This window comes from Vairimorpha necatrix, chromosome 5 (assembly GCF_036630325.1).
Source record: "Vairimorpha necatrix chromosome 5, complete sequence".
NCBI classification, from domain to species: Eukaryota; Fungi; Microsporidia; family Nosematidae; genus Vairimorpha; species Vairimorpha necatrix.
The window spans coordinates 798,624-824,411 of NC_088820.1; the positions used below are offsets into that span (position 1 = coordinate 798,624).

The 25,788-nt window shown below is 25.9% G+C and overlaps 11 protein-coding genes across 11 annotated transcripts; 8 read left to right on the plus strand and 3 right to left on the minus strand.

The window, feature by feature from the left end:
* Positions 1–1,903: 1,903 nt before the first annotated feature.
* VNE69_05154 (uncharacterized protein) lies at positions 1,904–2,209 on the plus strand (the record flags this gene model as incomplete). Its single annotated transcript, XM_065473638.1, has 1 exon — positions 1,904–2,209. One exon carries the CDS (start codon positions 1,904–1,906, stop codon positions 2,207–2,209), a length of 306 nt encoding a protein of 101 aa, XP_065329710.1.
* Positions 2,210–7,344: 5,135 nt separating this feature from the next.
* Positions 7,345–7,794, plus strand: VNE69_05155 (uncharacterized protein; the record flags this gene model as incomplete). Its single annotated transcript, XM_065473639.1, has 1 exon — positions 7,345–7,794. One exon carries the CDS (start codon positions 7,345–7,347, stop codon positions 7,792–7,794), a length of 450 nt encoding a protein of 149 aa, XP_065329711.1.
* Positions 7,795–9,032: 1,238 nt separating this feature from the next.
* On the plus strand, positions 9,033–9,857 carry VNE69_05156 (death-associated protein kinase 2; the record flags this gene model as incomplete). Its single annotated transcript, XM_065473640.1, has 1 exon — positions 9,033–9,857. The coding sequence occupies one exon, from the start codon at positions 9,033–9,035 to the stop codon at positions 9,855–9,857; it is 825 nt and encodes a 274-aa protein (XP_065329712.1).
* A 239-nt stretch (positions 9,858–10,096) lies between these two features.
* VNE69_05157 (WD40 repeat domain-containing protein) lies at positions 10,097–12,559 on the minus strand (the record flags this gene model as incomplete). Its single annotated transcript, XM_065473641.1, has 1 exon — positions 10,097–12,559. One exon carries the CDS (start codon positions 12,557–12,559, stop codon positions 10,097–10,099), a length of 2,463 nt encoding a protein of 820 aa, XP_065329713.1.
* A 111-nt stretch (positions 12,560–12,670) lies between these two features.
* VNE69_05158 (uncharacterized protein) lies at positions 12,671–12,955 on the plus strand (the record flags this gene model as incomplete). Its single annotated transcript, XM_065473642.1, has 1 exon — positions 12,671–12,955. The coding sequence occupies one exon, from the start codon at positions 12,671–12,673 to the stop codon at positions 12,953–12,955; it is 285 nt and encodes a 94-aa protein (XP_065329714.1).
* Positions 12,956–13,110: 155 nt separating this feature from the next.
* Positions 13,111–13,464, minus strand: VNE69_05159 (sorting nexin-3 (SNX24); the record flags this gene model as incomplete). The annotated part of the gene is made up of 1 exon (XM_065473643.1): positions 13,111–13,464. One exon carries the CDS (start codon positions 13,462–13,464, stop codon positions 13,111–13,113), a length of 354 nt encoding a protein of 117 aa, XP_065329715.1.
* A 276-nt stretch (positions 13,465–13,740) lies between these two features.
* Positions 13,741–14,460, minus strand: VNE69_05160 (uncharacterized protein; the record flags this gene model as incomplete). The annotated part of the gene is made up of 1 exon (XM_065473644.1): positions 13,741–14,460. The coding sequence occupies one exon, from the start codon at positions 14,458–14,460 to the stop codon at positions 13,741–13,743; it is 720 nt and encodes a 239-aa protein (XP_065329716.1).
* Positions 14,461–14,611: 151 nt separating this feature from the next.
* On the plus strand, positions 14,612–15,028 carry VNE69_05161 (SGT1-like protein; the record flags this gene model as incomplete). Its single annotated transcript, XM_065473645.1, has 1 exon — positions 14,612–15,028. The coding sequence occupies one exon, from the start codon at positions 14,612–14,614 to the stop codon at positions 15,026–15,028; it is 417 nt and encodes a 138-aa protein (XP_065329717.1).
* A 374-nt stretch (positions 15,029–15,402) lies between these two features.
* On the plus strand, positions 15,403–16,485 carry VNE69_05162 (serine/threonine-protein phosphatase 2A 55 kDa regulatory subunit B (CDC55); the record flags this gene model as incomplete). The annotated part of the gene is made up of 1 exon (XM_065473646.1): positions 15,403–16,485. One exon carries the CDS (start codon positions 15,403–15,405, stop codon positions 16,483–16,485), a length of 1,083 nt encoding a protein of 360 aa, XP_065329718.1.
* Positions 16,486–16,806: 321 nt separating this feature from the next.
* On the plus strand, positions 16,807–18,171 carry VNE69_05163 (6-phosphogluconate dehydrogenase, decarboxylating (gnd); the record flags this gene model as incomplete). The annotated part of the gene is made up of 1 exon (XM_065473647.1): positions 16,807–18,171. The coding sequence occupies one exon, from the start codon at positions 16,807–16,809 to the stop codon at positions 18,169–18,171; it is 1,365 nt and encodes a 454-aa protein (XP_065329719.1).
* Positions 18,172–22,724: 4,553 nt separating this feature from the next.
* On the plus strand, positions 22,725–24,947 carry VNE69_05164 (uncharacterized protein; the record flags this gene model as incomplete). Its single annotated transcript, XM_065473648.1, has 1 exon — positions 22,725–24,947. One exon carries the CDS (start codon positions 22,725–22,727, stop codon positions 24,945–24,947), a length of 2,223 nt encoding a protein of 740 aa, XP_065329720.1.
* Positions 24,948–25,788: the final 841 nt, after the last annotated feature.

The window sequence follows — 25,788 nt, forward strand, 5'->3', positions numbered from 1 at the left end:
ACCATAAAATTTTCATTATTTTGTATAAAAATCCTATCAGACATATGGATGTTTCTTCACTGATAAAAATATGCTTTGTCTTTGTTCTCCTTCAGCCCGATTCGCTTTCTAAAAAAAGCTAAAAACAAAAACTTTATACTTAAAAATATAAAGTGGAATATGGGTAAATTAAACGGGTGCATTTTCATTTTTTATGCAAATGAGTGTTGCTATTTATAATTTTCTTTTTTGTTATCCACGTATTGCTAATTTGATTGAGAAATTATATCTATGTCTTATCTATTTTCTCTTTCTGTTTTAGAAACATTAAAAAATCTCCTTTTTAATGACTTGTATTTTGAATTTCTCAAATATAAATGAAAAATCTTAATTATTTTTCAAAAATAAATATTTATTTAGGAATTTAAAGAACTTCAAATTATCAAAATTATAAATTTTTAGAGTTTTAAAACTGTTAATAAAAATCTTAATTTTTACAATAAAATTTTGGCAGTTAATCTAAAAGTAAATAAATTACAACAAGACATTAATTCTATACAATGTAAAAAAAAAATCTCGAAACAATCTTAGCTAAACATTAAATTTTATACCAAACTTATATGGAAAGAAGTAAAAAACTAGAGCATTACATCGTTTTAAAAATTAAAGCTTTGGGAGCATTTGCCTGTGTTCTTTCTCATATAAGAACATAATTTTTTATTTTAGCTCTGTTCTTGAAAATCTTTGTGGAAAAAATCTAAAAGTAAAAAACTTTAACTAAAAAAACTAAACAAATATAAATCCATTCATTTTATTGTTGAAAGTTTTATAATGGTAATTTTTTAATTTATAAGTCAAGACTTATCTTTACTATTCTTTCGAATTTAGTGTAAAAAGATATATATATGTGCTAAATAACTTTACAACTAATTACAATTTATAGATAATATTGTGCAAGAAAAATATAATATTAATTTACTCCTTTTTAATGTAATTATTCTTTATATATAAAAAAGATAATAATGACTTAAAAATGTCTGTAAAAGCGCAAAGCTCCAATTTATTTGCTTAATTTGTCCTTAAAACAAACAAAAACATAAAAAACAAATTAAAAAATATATTTCAAAAATACTAAATTAGAAATATTAAAATATTATACACATCATAAAATGTATAAAACACATTTAGTATTAGTAAACCCAATTACTTATGTTTATTAAAGAATAAAAAACAAATATAACAATTATTATTTGAAAATCTAATCAACACTAAGTTTTAGAATTATAGATAATAAATGCTAAATATTTTGTTTATTGTATTGAAAATTGAATCAAATTTTAAAGTGAAATTTTTTTCGATTTTAATTTTATATTTTCTTATCAACATTTTTTTCGAATCAACTTTTTAAAAAAAGGGTTAAAAATAAAAAAATCAAGTTTTGTATATAAAAAGAAAGGGATTAAAGGAGAAAATTGTACTTATTTTGTAATTTAACATAATAATAACATGGGTATATAAAATGTTAATTTGACGTTCTAATCTAAAGAAATTGGTTTTTATTAAAAAAATTAATAAAAAGAAATTAAGTTTAAAGCTGTTGTGTTGGGCTTTTGATACTTGATTTGTCAAAAAATTTAATAATTACTTTTTTTCCAATTTATTGAACACCCAATTTTTTTTCTTTTTTGATAAATGAAAAATTTTGTTAACATTTATTTGTTAACAAAATTCAATTGTATATTATGTGTTTACATCCATAAATGAAAAAATTACAAAAAATTTAAAAATACAGTCATAGAATTAAATGTGTTTACTTAACTTATTAAAGCAAATTTTATAAAAATTAATGATATGTTTATTTGTTTTTTATTTAAATTTACACGTTACAAATTGCTTTATAAGAAATAATTTTCGTGACCCCCTAATGTCGATCATACAAGAGATAGAATCATTCCAAAAACTTATAAAAGAAGATATTTCGTTGGGAAATGATATTCATCACTTTGAAGAATACGAAAATATTTTAGCAAACTGGGATAAATATAGAGAATTTAAAGCGTTGTATTTACAAAATATTCCATCAGAAGAATTTTATAATCTAAGAAAATCAATGAATAAAATTTCTATGCCAAATCTTGAATCTGAAAACAATAAATTGGGAGAGGCTATCAAAAACTTACAATATGAAAATACGTCAAGTGATTTTAGGAATACATATGACCAAGAATAATAAATGTAGTTTTTTATTAATATTTTTTCAAATCAAATATTCAATTTAATGTTTGTTGCTTTATTTATTTCTTTGTGTTTAATAACCAACTACGTCATATTTATAAATAAAATCAAACTTTAATAATCTTAACACAAATAAATTGTGATATGACATTATCTTGAAAATATAAATTTATAAAAACAAACAATGCTTGTATTGAAATTTGAATATTATTTTATTTTTGTTGTCAATATTATTTAAATCAAGTTTTGATTTATAAATCTTTCTTATCAAAATCGTATTACAAATTTGCTTAATAAACTTTTAGGCAGCAGAATTATGTTTTAAATAATTCGGGTTTGGAGTGTTTCTATGAAAACAAATAATAAATCATATATTTTGAACTAAATATGTTGGATATTTAATTAATTGACTCGAAGATATTTCTTTCATACTTTCAAGCATGCAGTCAACTTTTTTAATACTATTTCTTTTTTAAATGCTCGTATGCTTATTATTCAAATAATGAAATTTACAAATATACAATCTTGAATCTTCATTTATAAATTAATTATTTAAATCATTGTATTAGTGTGCATTTGCATATAAAAAATTGATGACATTCTAATTGATTAATTTTAATATTAAATTTTAAAAAAACTCTTTTTGAAGTGCTGTCAAAATAATCAGCGTATTTTTTTGTAACTAGATTTAATTACAATAGTAGAGTATGTAAGATATGAATATATAAAATTATAAACTAGTTTCATTATTTGAAAATTCATTAGATAGTTGCTTCAGTGCAATAAAGTTATCATGAATGACTTGAAAAAATTAATGATATAAAACTACATTATTTATGTGCAAAAGTCTGATATCATAATATACAATACCAGGTCTTTACTATATTGTTTATTCCTATGAGAAAAGTTTATACATGTACAAATATCTTCTTATTACTTTATAAGTCATTGCTCTTTAGTCGGCATATGAAAATTAGTAGCCAATGAGATACCTCCAGACTCAATCTCGGTCAATCTATTATGAACAAGATATAATTGGAAATCTCATATTTATGAAATACTCTTTACAAAAAACGTGCGATTTTTTTTGCATTTTGTAAAAGAAATTATAAAACAGTATCGGCGAAATCAATAAATAAAAATTTAGCAAATATTAATATAAGCCGCTAAAAGCCTAATATTTTTGTGTTTGATAAAAAAACAAATTTCTATTTGTTTCACCAATTAAATGACTATTTAAAAAAACCAAAAAAACGACTTTTAACAAACAAACTCGTCAACTACACAAGTATTTGATAAACACTATACAATATTCAATGACATTTAGTAGCTTAGAAATAAATTATGGCCTTTTAGATAATTTTTTGAAGCATATACCCAATTTTTATATTTGAAGATCAAATAAGAATTTATCCAATGGATCCGAAATCAAGATTACGACGGGATGTAATGAAAATGAATAAATAATCACTAAAGTTTGAGTTGTTTTTTTTCTATCAGTAAATACGACTGCAAAAACGTGTGAGGACGCAGAATAGCGATAACTTGCCTAAACAAAAAAAGACTCAATATGTTAATATTATGTTAGCTTATAAGATAAGATGGTGCGGAAGAATGCGGCAGAACCCCATTCTATATATTTTTACATAAAATTCCTTTCCACATTATAACAATTTTTAATAGCGTTTTTGAATTCTCTTAATTATTTGCATTATGGCATTTACACTTTTTTAGTTCTATTATTAGCGTATATTTTTTAATTTGAATTTTATTGTTTTTAGATGTTATTAGCAAACATATTCTCAGTACCACTTAAAAGGTTTTTTTACTTAGTTAATATATTGCGGTACTCTTATTCTTATAATCTGTTATAGCTACCTAACTGAAGTATATAATTTATTAAATTGTAGTAATAAATAAATAACAATAAAGTCATTTTATATTTCCTGCAATAAGAATATACTGTAAAAATCCTGTTCATTATTAATTATTATTGGCGACAACAAGTATTATGTTCTATATGTTATGCAACATTTTAATTTTTGCATAATATACAAATATATCAAAAAAATTTTATCATAGATGGACAGCTATGTACGTTATTTTGTAATAACATTTTTTGTTGAAATATTTTAATAAAATTTTATATATACATATAAATATAAACTTGGCTTGTTATAATTATATTATTTTAAAAAAAATAAGGAATATATACTACAAGACATCAAATTTGGTGGAACTAATGTTTATCAAAAACATTACCTAATTATCTGACATTTAAGCTATTGTACTAGATCGTTATGAATTTAATTTTTACATTATTGTCTTGATGCTTGAATCATTAAGAAGAAAAAGTTGTGTAAAAAAATTGACCAAAACTTTTATTTAGATGTGCACGTTTTTGTATTCATATATTATATGAGAAGATTGATATCATAAAATGGTTAAATTTTTAAGAAAACATAATAACTATACATCTTTTTTAGATCGCATAATAGCAATTCAAACAACAGAATATAGAGACATACAGTAAATATTTAAATATTAATTAGCACATGCTAGCCATATCTGGTAAGCTTGACGCAAATTAAATAATTATTTGGGTTGGAAATATATTATATGTCGTTTTATTAGTTCAAAATTCCAGCGGAACATTGATATGGATTTAAGAATTGTTTTTGAGTATCAACAACGCTTGCACATGCTTGAAACGTGCCGAACATATTTTTACGATTTTGTTAAGATATCAAAATTTATGATTAGACTCACAATATTTTAAAATTGGTGAAATTCGTATCCTGTATCTATATTGCATCAGCAAAGTTTGAAATCGTCCTAGAATTGCTAAAGTAAATGCAAATTTTCAACATCGCAACGTATGTAACAATTGTGAAACATTTATATTACTTTTTTAGACATAAATTAAAAAAATTTAAAAACCAACTTGAAAAAAATGTAGCACATTGATCATTTCTAGCATCGCGCGAAGATCATAAGACCCAAGTAGGGTTTGCGGCATAAGTTTCAAAGAGCTTAAATTGCTAGCATACCACTAGTCAAGAGATTTTATTGATTATAAAAATTATAATTAACACATATTTTAGAGGTATTTAAGGCGTTAGGCCGTTAAAAATGACTGAATAAATTTATTGGAGATAGTGTAGTCGATAATGTAGGGGTTATACTATAGATGTTATTTATATTGACGGGAAATAAGGATAACGCAATTACGCAATGCGATCTTTTAAATTAAATACGGCATCTTAAGTGCTAAATTTCTTCGTAAGAACAAACTAACAGTTAAAATATATTTCTTGATGTTAGAATTTATAGGCGTCGCTCATCCTGCAATATATTTTAATATTAAAAATATTTTATAATAGACGAATAACTTTTAAATAATAATATTGCAAAGTATTAAATAACACAACTTCTTAATTGTATTTTTTTTGTTTTTGAAGGATCACACTAAAAGTATAATGTATAAAAATTGATATTTTGAGATATAACGACAGAAATGATATATTAATATCTTGAAGATTCATTATTACGTCAAATATATTAATAGAAAAAATATGCATAAAATAAAGCACTGTTTTGATTATAAGTTTATTTAGTTTGTTTCAATTAAAAAGCAACTGAATATATCTCCTTTTACAAATAAACTTTTAGTGAATACTACATGTTAACACCTAAATAAACTCCAAGAGAATCCAAAGATCTAAAATTAGCACAGACATATGATTAAATACATCTAGAATGAGTTTTAATATATTTATTTTTATTATATATAAAAGTTTCCTTGTTTAACCTCAAGGATGTCTATATACTATATTTTTGTAGATTTAATCTAAACGTATTTTTACTATTACATTCTGTGTCTAATATGTATTTTTGAGAACAAAGTGTAAAGAGATATGAGTTCATAAAAAATAATTGGTGAAATTTTTCGCAAAAGTGTGATGTATGTTACTGCTTTAAATACTCATAATGGTTTTGATTAATACATAAATCTTCAAAACGCGCATCTTTATTTTCTTTAAACCAATTGTTTTTGAAAAGTTTTGCATATTAAAAATTTCAAGGACATTTAATATTGTTCTCAATATTTTAGTTGTATTGCCATCAGAGGTAGCAAAGGTGGCTTTTATGACAAGTTAAAAAATGCCTTATTAATCATATACTATGTTTCAATGCGTAAATTAAGTCACAAAAACATAGCTTAGTTAGATGGTTCCAATGTAAATGTACTACTTAATTGCATAAGAAAAATAATTAATCTAAAATATTAATGATATCATTTTTATAAAAGCAAATGATTTTCATACAATTTTTTACCTTATCAATCACGTTATTTTATTTCTCGTATTAACAGAATTTGGTTTTTGTTTGCTATAATTTACTATCTAGCTTTTTTCGTTAAACATACAATTTTGTTGGTTTATGGAATTTTTTAATTATCAAATTATAATACAATGATGCTGCAAGTAATAGCCCCATATAGGTGTTATATATACTTTAAGTTAAACAAAGATGTGAACTATAGTGTCGTATTAATTTATACTTAATAGTTGTGTTGTTATGTTTAAGTAGATGAGGTTTTATAATGGAAAAAAATTCTGGTAAGATCACAAAGTTGCTTAAAACTTTCGCGTATTCGTTACTATGTAAATTAAACATCATTTTATCTCTAATGCTTAGCTAAATATATCTTGAATTTTCGTTTTTAAGACATATACTGGGCCAATTCACCTTTTATTATAATTTACAATTTCGTAATCAATAAAATGCGTTAAATTTTTAGTATCTCGAAGAAAAAACAATAGTAGTGTTAATATTTATGAAAAATAAATTTGTTCATTATATTGAATTCAATAAGTAGGTATTTTACAAATTAAAGCCCACTCCAATGTTTGCTTAAATACTGGCTCCACGATGCTACACGTCATCAAAACCAAATGTAACTGTTTTTTTTTATATTTTGAATTTAAGACATCTACCTTAAAATTCATATTTCCGTTATTAATTATCTAAAAATTAATATTTCTCTCCCTATTTTATATGTTTTCCTTCTTTTTTTCCTATATTGTCTCTATTCCCATATCTTATTCTTCTATTATTAACAGTCACATGATCTACGTCTGTATACCTAAACAAGATTTAATCAACAAAGACTTCACTATATTCCTAAAATCCTCTCTAAATTTCAAAGATGTTGTCATCACCAAATCATTTATAACTCACAAAGTAGATTCAAAAAACAGATTCCAATCTTTTTCAATTTTAAATAAAAACGAGTCCGTGTTTTTATATGATATTTATAAAGACAAATTATCAAGAATATTAAGCCTAGATGATGCGATATTCCTAGGACATTGGATTAAAAACATAGATGAGTCTGAATATTTTATAGAATTACAATATTATGATGAGAAAGGGAATATGAAAAAATTTTATACATCTAAATTTTATTTTTTGAGAGATAAGTTGAATTTTGTGAATTTGAGTGTCGAGCAGAATGATGAAGAGATAATTAGTAAGTTTAAGGAATCTTGTACTTTTAATAATAGCGGAGAATAAACAAAATGATATTTAATAAAAAAAAACTTAAAATTTAATATTATGCTTTAAATAGAATAAAATATTGATATTATTATACTATTAATAATATGCTTATAAATAGAACGTATTCTATAATGAATAGGCAGAATGAGTTGCTGCATAAGCGACATTCTCCACTAGACACATTGGCTCTACTTAATGTAAGACTTAAATAATAACTTAATTCTCGAAATTATAGAGCTACTCTACATATGCGCCGACGGAGCATATTAGGGTCTATTTTTATACTTCTATGTCTAACATTCATTTTCTTGTATATTTATTTTATCATTCATAAATATCTTTCAAAATATCTTTCATAAATATCTTTCTTATCTTTTATTATTATATATCAAAATAGAAGAATGTCTCTTATTGCCTCTTTGTGCCTTCTCTTTTAGTATTTTATAAAGATTTATTAAAAAATTAAAGAAGTACATGGTGATCATTTAATAATAACAATGGAAAGGCGACTTAATTATCTTTTCGATAAAAAAATTTGTACATTTTTTATATATCCATGTCTCACTATATTATTAGTATGATTTATTAAAAAAAACATTTTTTTAATTATTAAAAATTTCTAAGATCAAATACCGGAGGAATGTTAGTAGAGCTTTTTTACCAGAATTAGAGCCACTAATATTAAACTTATATTATGAATCTTACAAGAGCAAAAAGATAAATATTTTAACTAATAATTAATATCATATATCCTCCCGCCCATTATAATGGCTTAATTTATTTTTAAAGTACCCTTCAAATATATTAATTTTTTGTTTATTAAAATATTCAATTTTAATATATTTTAGTAATTGACACGAGTAAATTATATATCAGATCTTACTTTATTAGTACCAAAATAGGAATTTATATGATGTCTAATAAAATATTAATTTATATGATGCTTAATGAGATATTAAATTACAAACAAATAAAAACTTTTTTATAAATTTTACATTTTTTGAAATTTAGTATTGTAGACAAATGACGTGGTATTTGTTTATAACTTGTAAACAAATTCTTAAAGTACCTCTTTTTTTACATAAAATTCATTACATATTTCATGTTGTTTTAAAAATTTATTACATATTTCATATTGTTATCAATAAACATCCCATTTTTTTTTAATCAATATACATTTCATTTTAAAGTATAATTTCTAAATTCACTTTTTTCTTATCTAAATCTTATCTTTTTTTACACCCCCTTCTTTTATGTTCTCTACATTACAGAAAGTATCAATCCTTGCCAAAGGTAGATATTCAGAAATTTACAAATTTCTCGATACAACTTCTACAGATTTATTTGTAATCAAAAAGCACCCTAAAGTAATAGGCGGTTCTCTAAAAGAGTGCAATGTAAGAGAACTAGAAGTTTATAATAGAATTTATACTGATAAAATGTTTACACACAAGAATATTATAAAGTTTTATGGGTATGTTGAAGATGAAGATGATGGATATTTTAAACTTGAATATGTAAATGGATATGATTTGAATAGAATAATTAATGAGTCTAAGACTAATAAAATTGAGAAATATATTAGTAAAGAGAAGATAATAAATTATATCGTACAGGTTATTGACGGATTAGAGTTTTTACATAGTAAGGGTGTTTACCATTGTGATGTCAAACCAGAGAATATTTTAATTTATAAGGATTCTGTGAAGATAGTGGATTTTGGGTCGAGTATTATTTCAGATAAGAAAGTTATAAATATTAAGGATGATGACTTTATAGGCACCCCTGGGTATCTCCCCCAGGAAGTGGCAGATTTCACTTATAAGGGAGATATAAATCTAGAATATGTAGATATATTTGGACTGGGATGTACTTTATATTTCTGCCTTACTAAGAAGATACCCTTTGCCGGGGAATTGAGATGTATCATCAGTAATAATGTCAAGAATATGAATGTAGACTTGTTTCTGGTAGAAGATGAAGAAATGAGGAATATTGTAAGGAAGATATTCTTCAATAAAGAGAAGTCTAATCTGGGGGATATCAAGAGGGCCTTATTGTCAGTAAGAAATGTTTAATAAATAACATTTGTATCAACACACTATTTTTATAAAATTATATAAAAATTTAAAACAGTGTATCTAAGAATAGCATATTTAGATCGACTATATACTTAACATTATAATATTTAAAAAACATATATTGCTAGTGCATAGACTTTCCATTACCATATGTAAAATTCAAATATCTTTACAATACTCGCTTATTATTTTTACAATACTCGCTTATTATTTTTACAATACTCGCTTATTATTTTTTACTCCTCTAATTTCCATATACTGTTCCCTACAGTCAAACAGTACAAAATCGACTTATTAATTTCTAAAGAGTTCTCTGTAAAACAGACAATTTCTTCATCAACTTCATAAATCTCTATTATATTTGGTTTTAAATCCAAAGTCACAATCTTCCCCTCTGCAGATAAAATGATTTTATTATTCCAAATATATCCCGAGTTATATTTCGTCTTAAAAAGACTACTTTTTACAGATTTATGTCTCTTTTTATAGTTTTCTTTATCTTCTTCGTAATTAGTCGTAAGATCAAGCCATTCTTCATTTACTAAGTCGTAAATAAAGAAGCCTTTAAAATAGTCAATGAATAAAATCATGTCTCCTTTGACACAGGCGTCTTTGATAATTCCTTTTTCATATTTGATTATCTTTTTGTCTACTGTAAATTCATTATAGTAGACTTTTATCCTTTGATCACAATAGATGATTTTTCTATTTATACACTCTTGAGAAAGAGTCTTAGTTTTAGTATTAAATCTTATTATATTGTCATTAGTCAACATTGAATATTCCTTATTTTTATATTCTAATAATCTCAGGGTACTATTACTATGATGCTTTAAGATGTCATAATTCTTGGCGAAGTTGTCGTATTTTAAAAGGCCATTGGTGTCTACGCTGAATATCTTAGACCCTTTCTTATCCATACACAGTAACTTATTATTATTACTAATATATTTATAAGATAAATCACTAAATGTTACTCTGTATAATTTACCCTTGACCAAGATATAGTAAATATCCTGATATTTCTGGATGAACTTTATATTTTTGAGATCTAGAAAAGTCGCCTGACTTGTCGGATCAGATAATTTGACCGTAAAAGTCCCGAGAAGGAAAAGATGATCAGAAGAAATCATATTTTTTACACTATCAAATTTCAAGGCACAAGTAAAAGCATTCATTTCTACGTCGTACACATTCAGGAAATCTTCAGTATCTAAAAAGTACAAATTTCCCCGGTGGATTGTAGACATTAAAAATGTGTCTTTTTTGTTTCTAGAAATTAAATCCAGACTGCTGTCATAAATCGAGAATTCATTATTGTAAGTACTGACATAAATATTATTCTTATAATAAATGATACATGAAATATCAAATATCTCAAGACTGTGTCCTCCGCATTTGAGTTTGCCTTCTTCTGTGTAGTAAACAAATTTGTCCTGATCAAATGAACACAATAAAATATCCTCATTTAAATCTATCACATCCATTTTATCTTTAAGTTTGTGTATCTTAGACTTAGAATAAAAGTACAAAGTATCATCATATTCATAAAACCCTGTGACATTATAATTTAATGACTCGATATTCGCACTAAGTTCAGAACTTATAATATTACTTGATAAATCAAAATCTCTAAATTCTGTCAAATTTTCATACGTAGAAATGAAAATCCCTCGGAAGAAGTAAAAAGACTGCAAATTTGTGCAGTCTGTAATATTCACAGTTTTACACATCTGGAAATTACTCAGCATGCTCATAAACTTATCATTGTAGAAATACAATCTTTTATCATTATAAATACTCCTGTTTAAATTGCTTATCGAATCAAGACTCTGAATAATTTCTATCTCGTCATTTTTAATATTAAAAATCTGACAATATCCACAAGTAGTGTGTCCTAAAATTAAATTGTCTACTAGTACGAGATTATTAAAAGTATTCAACTCGAATACTTTGACTATAATCATATTTTCATTCTCTACTGAAATCTTTATCAATTCATTATCTTTCATACTCAAAATAAGATTTCCTTCATAAATTACACTACTCGTAATTTTAGTATTCCCAAATTCTGTCTCTGCGACTTTCTTATTATTTATTTCATACCATACAAGTCCCTCATTTATCAAAATGTATCCTTGATTAAATGCATAAATAGCCATGCAAGATTTCTTTATCTTTTTTGTAAGACTAAATTTATTATTATATCTCAAAATATAAGTCGTATCTTCTACATCTCTAGCCACAATATTCAAAATATTCCCACAGAAATCATAATGAAGTAAAGTGAAAAAATCCAAATCATTTGGCACATCATCTTCTAAAAGTCTGTCTTTTGTAAAATGATACATTTTAAGTCCTTCATCAGAATAAAATATTACAAGATTTGACCATACATGATATTTCTCATAATATTTTATATTTACATTTTCCAAATTTATCTTCTTTAAATTATAGACCTTTTTATTAATTGAATATTCAAAATTACAAATTTGATATTTGTTTTTTCCAATTAAAATTAAAATATTCTCAGAATATTTTACTAATTTGTAAGTGTAGAAATCTAAAGATAAAGAAGATAAGAATGATAATTTTGTATCATAAAATTCTAGATGTGTTGATTTGTTACATATGATTATTTTTCCTATGTTTGTCATGTCGGATATTTTAGTATTTTTTTGAATTCTGGAAATTGTCATCTTGGGGTCAGAAAATATTTTATGCAATTTTTCGTTTCTTTTATATTTTTTTGCATAAACAGTTTGTTTGTTTTTACCAACAAAGTCCTTTATTTCAAGAATACCCTTAGTATGGGTATTCTTGATTATTATACTAGTGAGAATGTTAAGATTTGTAAAAATATGACATTTGATGAGAATTTAGAAATAAATTCTAATTTTTCGTATTTTTCAGTATATGATGCGTATTTTAATGATATTGAAGATAAGAAGTCTTATGATATTTGGACTGAGGTTGGTATTTTAGAAGATGTTGAGATTAAAGAAGTCCCTTTGAATTTTGCTAATTTGTATAAGAAGATTGGGAATAAGCACATGTATAAAAGATTTATGAAGGAACACTATCGATCCATATAAAAAAAAAAAAGAAAGTTTTAAAATTAATATTTTATTTATAATATTTTTTAAGTTAAATATATATGAGATAAATATTTTTTTTAAATAAAAACTCTTTAAATTACAACTAGTATATTTTATATCAGTATATTTTTAAATAGATGTATATTTTATATTTATTTCCTTATAAATTTTAATATTCTTTCTTTACACTCTTCATTTATTTCTTTCTTTGTTATTAACATACACAAATATTTTATATAAAAATTAAATCTCAAGATTCTTTCTTTAATAATTTCTTCTTTTAATTTCCAGAATTTCTTCTTTGGGAATGTTGGCAGTTCTTTGATTTCTTTTTTGACTTGTTCGTGTAGATCTCTGAATTCAGAGTATCTTTTATAAATTACTTGATGATTCTTCATGTTCGGGATATTTGTGACTATAATTATTTCATAGACAGTGTAACTATTTGATACACATTTCGACCCAGAAATGTACCCTTCTATGATTTCTTCTTTTAGTAGATGCATGTTTATTATTGTAGTAAGTTTTTATGATACATATGAAACAGTAATCTAATGAAGATTGATTTAATTCAAAGTTGCTTAATTCAAAGTTGCTTAATTTGTTTGTTAAAATTGCTTAATTTGTTTGTTGAAAAATTAAGCATTTATAAAGGTGCATGATATTTATGCATAATATAACATGCATAAATCTAAGCCGCATAAATATAACATGCATAAATTTAACATGCAGTGCATAAATTAAATTCTTTTATATATTATTTCATTATAAAACTCCAAGTTTTATCTCCTTATGACCCAGAAGAATATTCCCAGTATAATCCAGAACATAAAGAATTTTATCATTGTTTTTCTTGTGCTTGTTATTCCTTCTATTCCTCTTTTTAAAATATAAATGCTATTATCTATAAATCTGTCACTTTCCTCCATTAATTCGTCTATCTTTTTAAAGCTTTCTTCTTGTAATGAGACATGTATTCCTATTTCTTCCATTAAATTCCCTATTTCTGATATTTGTTTATTTATTTCTTGATTTCTCAATCTGACATTATTTTCTTCTTGTAAATTTATTTGTTCATTAAGTAGTTCTTGTTTATTTATTTCTTCTTCTTTATTTTTAAATTCGCCTGGTTCATTTTTATATTCGTCTGGTTCATTTTTATGCTTTCTTAAATATTTGATTATTTCTAATTTGTGCTCATTTATTCTACTTTTTAATATATTATAAATTGTATTATAAACTTCTTCTTCTTGATTATTTTGATATTCAATATTCTCTTCTTGAATCTTCTTTGATATTTCTGTACATTTTTCTTGTATTTCTTTAATTTTATTTCTTATATTAAATTTCTCATATTTACTTTTTTTAATTTCTAATAAAGTGGTTTTTATGTTTCTTTCTTTTTTAAAAAGGTCTTTTAGATCATTTTTAAGATATTTGTGTGATTTCTGGGGGATATTTGTAGTTTGGACAATTTTATAGAATTCATTTGTTCTATTCATGGGGGTACTAAAAAAACATAACATCATATTATATTTTATAAGATATGTAAATAAGATCATATAATATTTACATATTACATATTTATAGTTTAAACATAACATATGTTATTTACATATGTACTAATATGATCTTTTTGCCCTTCTTTTTAAAATGGACTTCGCTGAGACTAAATCTTTTGTCATTTTATTTTCTTATGATTTATCTCTAGACACTACAAAGATAAATCTAATAGACAAAAGGTCTCTCTTCATTTCTCCATCTCAGACTATAAAACTCTACAGGGAAGTGACGCATATTCAAGCCATAAAAATAAACAGGAAATCTATAGAGATAATCTTAATTAAAGAAACACCATTTAAGTGGTACAGTCTCCAGGGACCAGAGAAGATAAAAGAAACAAGACAAAATAAAGAAGAAGAGGAGGAAGAAGAAGAGAATAATGACATTATACATGTACTGAGCAGAATATACGAGAATGGGGATGAGAACACGAGGAGAGCCATGGAGAAATCACTGATAGAAAGCAAAGGGACGGAACTAAGCACAAACTGGGAAGACAAGAAATAAACAAATGTAAAGGAACTTAATAATATTATATATGCATAGAATTAATGCATATATTTAATTTAAAGGCATGCATAAAATTTAATGCACATATGAAATTTAAAGGCATGCATAAATTCCATATGCATATTACAAAATATTAAATATTATATAATATGCATAAATATTATATGATATGCATATAGAATTATAAAATTACATTTGTATGGAGAGTGAAAATCCGTCACTTTATACAGAGTTTGTTTGTTTTAATTTAAAAAACAAACAAATTAATAAATTAATATAAAAGATATTTCCTGCATAAAAATAAATTTTATAAATTTTAGAAAAAAATTTCTTAAAAATTATAAAATTTCAGGGCAAGTAAAAATAAGAAAATGTGGATAAACAAGAACAAATTTATAATAGACCAGTCAAAAAACAAATCAAAATCTGAGATTTCAAATTTATTATATAAAAATAATTTATATGTAGGTACAGAAAGTGGATCTATAATTTGTTATTCTAATTATAAAATTTATGATTCTATTTATTTTAAGCATAAATTTGATTATTTAGAAAGTTGTGATATAAATGCGAAAATTACAGCTTTTGATTTTATGGAAACAGGAGGAATTACAAATTTAAATATTGTTAGTAATGAAAGAGATGTAAAAATTTATGAAGTTAGAAATGATTTAAGTACATTAGATAATATTAATAATATAAAAACAGATAAATATAATCATAATCTTATAAGAGAATTTAATAATATTCATGGGTATATGTGTAATTCTATATCATTGAATAATGATAATCAATATTTCATTTCTTCAGATTATTTGACTGTAAATTTATGGAGACCTGATAAATTAGAAGGGTGTTTTACTTTAATAGACATAAAACCCTTAAAACATACAGATTTAGTTTATGTAATTAATACTAGTAAATTTAGTGAACATTTAAACACTGTCTTTGGGTATTCTACTACAAATGGAGAAATAATCTTAAATGACTTAAGGGAATCTACAAAATCTACTAAGATTTTGACTTTATCTACAAATGATTTAGAAATCAGAGATGGGGCATTTAAGCCCATCTCTGATTTCTCATTTATAAATGAAAATTTGATAATAAGTAGAAGTTTAAATAATGTCACTTTAACAGATATAAGAAATCCATCAAGTAATGTTTATAAAATAACAATTTCTGAGACAATAAATGAAAACCCGTCAATGTTAAATTCAGATGCAATTTATGAGAAATTTAAAATTTCTGAAAATGGGAAATGTGCCTTCACAGGCACATTTGGAAATAAAGTTTATTGTATAGATTTGCTTACTGGGAAAAAAGAAGAAATAATTTTAGATGTAAAACACAGATCTGTTGAATTAAATAAAACTAGGCATGTGGCTGCTAATAAAAATGGATTTTTTGTGTCATATGGAAATAATATTTATGAATACGAGGAAAAGTTCTAAAAATGAATAGATCAAAAAATAAATATTTAAATGACAAAATAGTAAATTTTATTTGATAAATTTTACATGACAAAATTATTTTGATAAATTATATTGGATAAATTATATTACACTTATCTTATTATACATTACAACATTTTATATATTTTTTAAAAATACCTGTCAAATGTGACGACATAATATTTAGTTTAGAAAAACTTGGATAAATTCACTTTAAAAAGGTCAACTAATTAAATTTAATAGCTTGACATCTTTTTATTTACAAACAAACATTGAAACATTTGTTTCAATGTATTTAAAGGAATAAACCCCCCTCTTATAATGGAAATCGGTCTTATTGGTTTGGGAAACATGGGAAGAAACCTGGCGAAAAATCTAGACGATAAAAATTATAAACTTCATGTCTACAACAGAACTTATTCAAAAACTGAATCTTTAATAAAAAATCATCCAAAAATAATTCCTCATAAAAATATAAAAGACCTTATTTCTAATATAAAAACGAAAAAAATAATTTTTATTATGTTGACTGCAGGCAACATAATCGACCAAATCTTGGACGAATTATCAAATTTTTTAAACGAAGAAGACGTGGCGATTGATCTAGGAAATTCATATTTTAAAGATACAATACGACGAACTAAAAATTACAAATTTAATTTCGTCGGCGCAGGTATTTCAGGCGGGGAACTCGGTGCAAGACATGGTGGGTCTATTATGGTAGGATGTAAAGAACATGTTTGGAAATTATTGAAAAAAGTTTTTGATGATATTTCGACAGACTCGCAAATTTCTAATATGAAATGTTGTGAAAGATTCGGAGACGACGGCGCAGGCCATTTTGTCAAAATGGTTCATAACGGGATTGAGTATTGTGATATGGATATTATTGCTGAATGTTTTAATATATTAAAAAATATGAAAAAAGATAACAAATACATCTCTGATTTGTTTTTAAAATGGAATGATAATGATTTGAAAAGTTATTTATTAGAAATAGCAGGTAAAATTTTAATTAAAAAAGAAAATAATGAATTTTTAATTGATAAAGTAGAAGATTCTGCTCAGCAAAAAGGCACAGGGAAGGCGTGCATCACAGAAGCAGTAGAATTGAATGTCCCTGCTATAACAGTGGTAGAATCAACCTTTTCTAGAGTGATCAGCTCAAGAAAAAGTGTCAGGGACGAATTGAGCACTAAATGGTTTTTTGAAAGTAAAGAGTCCTGTGATTTAAGCGAAGAAGATATTCATAATAGTATTTATCTCTGTAGAGCTATTTCTTATGTACAAGGATTTAATTTACTAAATATCGCATCTGATAATTACAAATGGGACAAAGACCTCAGCAAAGTGTGCGATGTCTGGAGCAATGGCTGCATTTTACGAGGAACATTTCTTAAAACTATGAAAGAAATTACAAGTGAGACTAAAGAAGATTTTGAGTTAAGTGAAACATTCGCTAAAATTTTTAATAAGAATATTTACAGTCTAAAGAATCTTGTAAAATATTCTACATTGAAAGGTATTCCTATACCGACAATATCTTCATGTTATAATTATGTATTGGGTATGAGAGAAAAAGAGAGTAATGGGAATATGATACAGTGTATGAGAGACTGCTTTGGAGGACATACAGTGATATTTAAAGGAGAGAAAGATCCAAAACATATTGAATGGCTTGAATAAAAAGAATTGAAATTTGAAAAAATATCTAAACAAGTTTACATTAATAATCTTTATAAAATTCGCGCGACTTACAAATTTAAAAAAATTCTTTTCAAACTCGCGCAAATTTTATTTTTTTTTGCATCAAATTCGCGAGAATTATCTATTTTTTAAAAGATTTTTTTTAAAAAAGTCGCGCGACTCGTCTAACAACTTAAAAGTATCAAATTCGGCCGACTTACCTTTTTTTAAAAGATTTTTTTGTATCAAATTCGCGGAACTCGCCTAACAACTTAAAAGTATCAAATCCGCCCGACTTATCTATTTTTTAAATAATTTTTTTGTATCAAATTCGCGCGACTCGCCTAACAACTTAAAAGTATCAAATCCGCGACATATCTTTTTTTAAATGATTTTTTTTGTATCAAATTCGCGCAACTCGCCTAACATTTTAAAAGTATCAAATCCACCCGACTTATCATTTTTTAAAATGATTTTTTTGTATTAAATTCGCGCGACTCGCCTAACAACTTAAAAGTATCAAATCCGCTCGACTTATCATTTTTTAAAATGTTTTATTTGTATCAAATTCGCGCGATTTATATACCGGATTTTTTTGCACCAAATTATACTACCTAAATATTTTAAAGTATGATTTTTACTCCCATGCGCACCTTAACTTGCCTATTAACTTTAATTATTTTTATACCAAATCCGCGCGACTTATCCTTTTTATAGAATATATTTCGTAGATTAAATTCATAAAGCTTAGATAAATTAAAAATAGCCGCCTTTGTCCATATATTTTGGAAAGATTACAAAAACAAGACATTTTTTTTGTAGAAATCTAATAAACACAATGCAACTCTGAATATATAAACAAATACATGTAAGTATAAAAGCTTCATTTACAAGTATACTTCTTATTTATTTTTTTATACCCCAATGCGGCTAGTAAGGACTCAAAAAGAATACGATCAAATTGTAGCTTTCCTCAAGGGGGAGATTTCCCCTAAGGAAGTTGGCTCTAAAAAAAAATTTCATCTAAAAAAGAAGTCTGAATATTTCATTCTTATAGACGACATTCTTTTCCTTAAAGTTTCAAATGGAGCCCATAAAAAAGTATTAGTAACAGATGATTTGGAAACTCTAAAGGAAGAAGCACGGAAGATCCATAACCAAGGCCATTTAGACTCTTTTCGTCTCTTTAAAAGGTGCACAGAATTATATCATAATATTCCAAGAAGTATTACAAAAGAGGTGTTCGGGGAATGCGATGTCTGCAACGGGCATCTTCCCAAAGTTGAGGAAAAAAGTAACGAACTTTTGGCTTATAGACCTTTTGAAAGGATAATACTTGATCTTGTCGATATGAAGTCTTATAGCGACCAAAATGATGGGATGAGTTGGATACTCACGGCGTTAGATGTACGCACAAAGTACGCTTATACATCTGCCTTGGAGACCAAAGCTCCCGTCGAAATAGTAGCACAATTAGAAAAGACCTTCTACATGCTGGGCTTTCCTAGTGTGCTTCAATGTGAAAGAATACAGGAGTTTAGGGATACAAAAATGGTAGAATTTTGCAAAAAACATAAAATATTGCTTATTAATCAAAGGCGGTGTGATTCCCAGTATAGCAGGCAGATTAAGAGGTTTATACAGACTCTTAATAGATATCTGCAGAAGCATCTGCACGGGGAAACAGGGGCAAATAGTAAGAGGTGGACTATGATTATTAATAAAGTTGTTTATGACTATAACACTGCCGTACATTCTACTACGAGAAAGTCGCCTTTTATGTTACTCTTTGGAAGACTTGGATATAACACGTGCATGAGCATTGATGAAGAAGGGGAAGAAGAGGAAGAGTAATTTATGGGATTATAGAAAGTTAAAAATAAATTAAAGTTAATTAGAAAAATAAAATTTTAATAAATGAAAATTATGTTTTATTTGTGCAACAATATTTTGATTTTTAAAAAGTCTAAAAATAAAATGCTTCTTAAAATAAATTTAAATTTAGTCAAAAATGGGTATAAATTTTTTTCTGGAGAAAAATAACTACTGTTTGTTTATAGTCTTATTATATTATGGATAAAATTTTTCACTTTAATAAGAATTTACAGTTTTATTTATGTTATTATAGCTTAATCTTACAATAAATCCATAAACATGTCATAATTCAAATTAAAAACCAAACAAATTTTTAATGAATTTATTTATAAAAAATGATAAAAACATGTGTTAAACTAGCTATATAGAGGCAAAAATTAGTTGGATAGTATAGGAGCTTATACTTGATTCGAAGGTTTATATATAACATGCCCGTACTTAATTAAATGTAAGTTCTTCTTTAATCAAGAAATACTCTTGGGCGTTCGATTCAAGACCAAATGACATATTTAGATATAGCGTTCTCCCTTATTTTACTATATTTCTAGAAGAAGTTACAAATCTGTTACGTATGAAATAATCAAGCCTATATATAGGGCGGCGGAACTCCCTCGCCCGTATTTTCTTTATTTTTTTAAATACATAAGCAGCGTGTTGGTTTTACTTTTTTTGTGAGAAATTTGCTTAAAGATATTGTATCTATAATTATAACAAAAACTTTTTGATCTATCGTCAAAAATAAGTCCAGACTTACACGAGACAAGTACGGCTGGAAAAGGCAAATCTAAAACACAGTGAAATATTACTTTTAATCGAATATTAACTAAAATAATGTCGTACGTTTAATGTTATTAAGTATAAATTCCATGTACAAAATACATATACATGATCATTTGTATTCTTTACAAAAGCGGACACATTCAATATAATTTTAAAGGTCTAGGTGTAATTCATTGTTTTGGGATTAAAAATTTATTTTTAGATCTATAAAAGAAGAACGATAACTATTACGTAAAAAAAGATGCCCTTAACCAGTGGTAGAAGGCAATGCTTTTATTACGCAGTGGCTGGGTTCGATTCCCAGGGCACCAAATTGTTTCTACTTTCTATGATGCAGTTGGAACAACTCAGATGATGAAAATGTCCACGATAATCATTAAGTTGATTCGATGAAACTTGTGTGTGTCCAGCCACAAGGGGATAAGCATATAGTGTAGAAACGCACCTCGGGGCCAAAAAACAGTATCACCCTTGTGGTGACATAATGATACATAAAAGTAACTAATGGGTACGGCCTAGTTGGAGCCCATGGCCGGTGCGCTCTAGAGTGGTATCCTAGAGCTAACTAAAAGACTAGACGAAGTAGGGCAATAGAAGGTCTCGTGGACCCTATCCTACAAGATCCTGTAACACGGTGGCCGAAACTAGTGGGAGACTGGTGGTCAACGCAGCCCAATAAAAAACGCCGGGCTGGTGATGTGGTCGTGTAAGGAGCCGCGTGTGCAATACGGATGATTGTGGAGACCTTTGAGTCATACGATAATGTCTCTCCTCGGGTTATAGATAGCCATTCACGTTAAGAATATCCGCTGTGAGGTCACTCTGGACGCGATTTGAGGTATAAATGGAAAGTGTCCTCCTTGAGCCAAAGTCCAATGGACACGGCGGAGCCTTCTGCAACGGCAAGTTGTATTGAGGGAGCTTTAGTGAGTAAGAATCTCACAGTACCAGTTAGATGAGGATCACACCCTTTTCCCTCTGGTCCCTATGTAAGGTTTCTCCCTACCTCTTACTTGCAAGAGAAAAAAAAATACAATTTTTTGGGTACTATATTTTTTCATCACCATATGGTTAATCATTCATTGTATTTTAGGGACCAAAATACGGGAGTTCATACCAATACCATACAAGGTAATTGGCGTTCACTAAAAAATTCTATACTTAATAGAAATAGATCAGTTAATAGTGCAAAACTTTATTTATTTAAATATATGCTCCAGAGAAATAATTCCAATTCTGTTTTTGATGCATTATTAAATTAATTGTTCTAATATTAATTTTTGTTCCTTCCTCAACATTTTCTCTCCCCCATTTTGGAAAAAAGCGGCAAAAAACACAAAAAACCCCATATCGAAATTTGCGTGCTAAAGTGGACTTTAGCCCATTTATTATCTTATGGGACAATTTTAAATTATGTAAGATTGATGAGCATGGATTTATAAAATAAGTGTTGTACGTAAAACTGTTATTAGAAAACATGTTGTTATTTTTTACGGAATTTATAGTCCAAATATCACATGCAAATATCTTGTATCGAATGTCATTTGATAAATAATTGGATGAGATTTGACATGTTATACTACCAACAATAAGTTACCAATTTGACAGCAAAAATCAATCATTTTATATTCATGTGTTTATTTGCTTTGATTTTGAAATCAAGTCATGGGCAGATGTCAAATGTTTTGAAAAATTTGATATATTAACAAAGACAATAAAACCTTATTTTTAAAAGTTTAAATTTTTTTTCATATATAACACTAAACTTATACACAATCTAAATTGTATATATTGATTGATCATCGCAATATTTTGCTAAAATGTTTGTTCAAAAATCAATTTAAATTTTTTTTAAAGATCATCTAGTTCCGTATAAAAATAAATTTTCTTTTTTCCCCATGAAAATTTTTACTTATTTATCTGTATTATTTTTTACACGAGAATGTCAACATGTGTATAATAAGCTTAATACTGCAATAATAAATAAAATAGATGAAGGAGACTACTGCACAATAAATTTAGAAAAACGATACATGATAGTCTACTTATCTGAAGACTATTTATCATCCGGGACTGAACTAGACATAAAAATAAAAATTTACAATTCTAATAATGAACTAAAATGTCATACTATAAAAATTAAACAGGGTTACAAAGAACCTAAAGATTTGTTCCATGAGATTGAAGACAATATATTAAATGCACATATAAAGTACAACCCTAACCATATCATATTAATATACAGTAAGGAAAAGTTTAGGTCGTCAGAAATTTTTAAGAAAATAATCATGCTATTAAAAGAAGCAAATAATAAGATCAAAGAAAATTTTTTTAAGCCGGATTTTTATTATACATACATTATTAGAAGTGATTTTTTGTGGGGAAGAATGTTTGAAAAAATAAGAGACTTTAGTATTGATGGAAATGATGAACCAATTAAAATCCCCGTTATATATGTAAGAAGGAAGGATAAAGATGTTAAACGTCGTATAAATCTATGTATTAGAGCCGAAAAAATATTTTATTTTTTTGAAATCAATCTTCAAGAACTTGATCCCGAAAAGCTTGTATCTTTGTTTGAGTGGAAATCTTCTTATGTTAATAATCCCGAAAAAAAGATAGGTACTTATTTTTACGATTTACATAAGCTCGTATATGTTAGTGAGATTGATACAAGGCCTTCATGTTTCTGGATTTGTACATCTAAAAAAATTACTATGGCCAAAACTAAATTTAAAATTTTTATGTTAAAAGATAAAATAAAATTTAAACAGAAGGCTGGAGATTTCATTTATTCACTGAATACAAATTCAAACGTTAACAGTACAACAATGATTATTAAAAATGAAATTTTTACGGAATTTAAAGAAATATTTAAAGAAATATCTGTAATAGAAAATGAAGACATTATTGTAAAAAGTATTGGTATGTTATATAAAGTTATGGAAAAGGGAAACAAATTATTGTTTCTACTAGGAAGAATTCTTAGTAGGCCAGGCGCAGCTTTAAATATAATCTTTGCCCATTTTTTATTGCATCATGGAATAATAGATGGAAATGAACTAAATAAAATAATAGGAAAAGATGAACAAGCTGAATTTAACAAGACCCAACTTTTAGAAAAAATATTAAAACATACGCCCAATTTTTATTCAATTAAATTTTGTCTACTCTTGGAATTCGAACGCTACATAAATGAAAATGACGTTAAACACGACAAAATATTTAGTACATTTATTAAAATTTGGGATCTTATTCGATTAAAAGAGCAAAATCAATCGAAATCTTCGATTGATCCATACAAAAAACTAGGAAAAGATAATATTTATGTTACAAAATTATATTATGAAGTTTTAGGTTGGCATAATATCGATATTAAAGAATTTAAATATGACGTATGGCTTCATATTCTAAAGTTAGCAACATTATTTACAGAATCAGAAAATAATTATTGTGAGTGTAAATGGGTCAAATGTGATACCATAAAAAACGACATCATAACTAATTATAAATTGAAAAAAAACGATATATTACAGAATAATGAACTAATTAGAGCAAAATTACTAGGAAGTACGCGAAAAGATTCTGAAAAAGAAAAATCTATGAAAATAATACAAAAAATACACAAACTAATACAAAGAGTTTCATTAAATAAAATACTAACAGTTGATTCAAATAAAGAAGTAAAAAATATATTTTATGATAAAGTAAGTTTAAAATTTGAAAAGGAGTTAAGAGAAGAAGGCATAAAAGCAATGGAAGAAATATATAATAATTTAAGAATAAAAGTATTATTTAGAAAAATTGAAATTGTAAATCCAAATTTAGTAAATGAATATAAAAACAAGGAAATAGAAAACTTCTTTCACAAATTAAATCTCAATATAAAAGCTAATATAGAAAGAAGTTGCGTAAGTGAATTGCCAAAGATTGTTAAAACATTATTAGAATGTGAAATAAAAAATAATAAAACACTAAAAGCAAGACATCAACTAAGCATAAAGAAAATTAGAAAGAAGTTGCCTATAAAAAAAAAATTACATATTTTTAACGAAGTTTCGGGCATTAAATTGCATGATGAATCTGTAAAAGTAATAGAAGACAAAATTTTTTCGATCTAAATAAATCTAAACAAAATAAAAAACTGCATAGATTATTTTTATGCCGGACAAAAGGTATCATTTTTTCTCATTACTCAAAGAACATATTATTTTTCCATGATGCCAGCGGCAACCTTGTATTTTAAATCAATCTACAAATTTACATAATTAATGACAAAATAAATATTAATTGCAGTTTAATGCTTTTGTATGAGTCACATGATCGGATAACTAGATTTTTGATTAATCTTCATAATGTTTTTTAGATTTATTTTTGATTTATAATACACGCTGAAAATATTTGGAGTAAAGAGTAATAGACAAAACTTTCTAAAATATTAGAGTTAAAAGATTAACATATTCTTTATATTATGTCGAATAATGTTTACTTAGATTTTTTTTTTCATATGAAAACCTCTATCAAGATCATATATGAACAATAGACTTGTGAAACTGTGGTAATATTATTGACGAATTTACAAAAAGTAAACACTCTGGTGTTTTTTGACATATTTTAAACAACAAGCAATTATTTTGTAGAAATCTGGAACTAATACTTTCGAATTCTTACTTTTTCTATTTTTCTTCGATAAAATGTAAAAAATAGCTTTATACGTGTAAATAAAGTGTACTTTTATTTGAGAAATATTTTATCCGCCTTTCTTTATTACCATAATATGATAATAAGTTGTTGTTTCCTTGTGTGTTAAGGTCAATGTGTCTTATTTATCATAACTAAAGATAACCCTCAACATTTCAAATAGATTTACTTCTTTATTGCTAAAAATTAAAGAATATTTTGAAACCTTTTAGTTTTTTTAAAAATTGTTTTAAGAGATTCTTCGCTCGAGGACTATTTTTA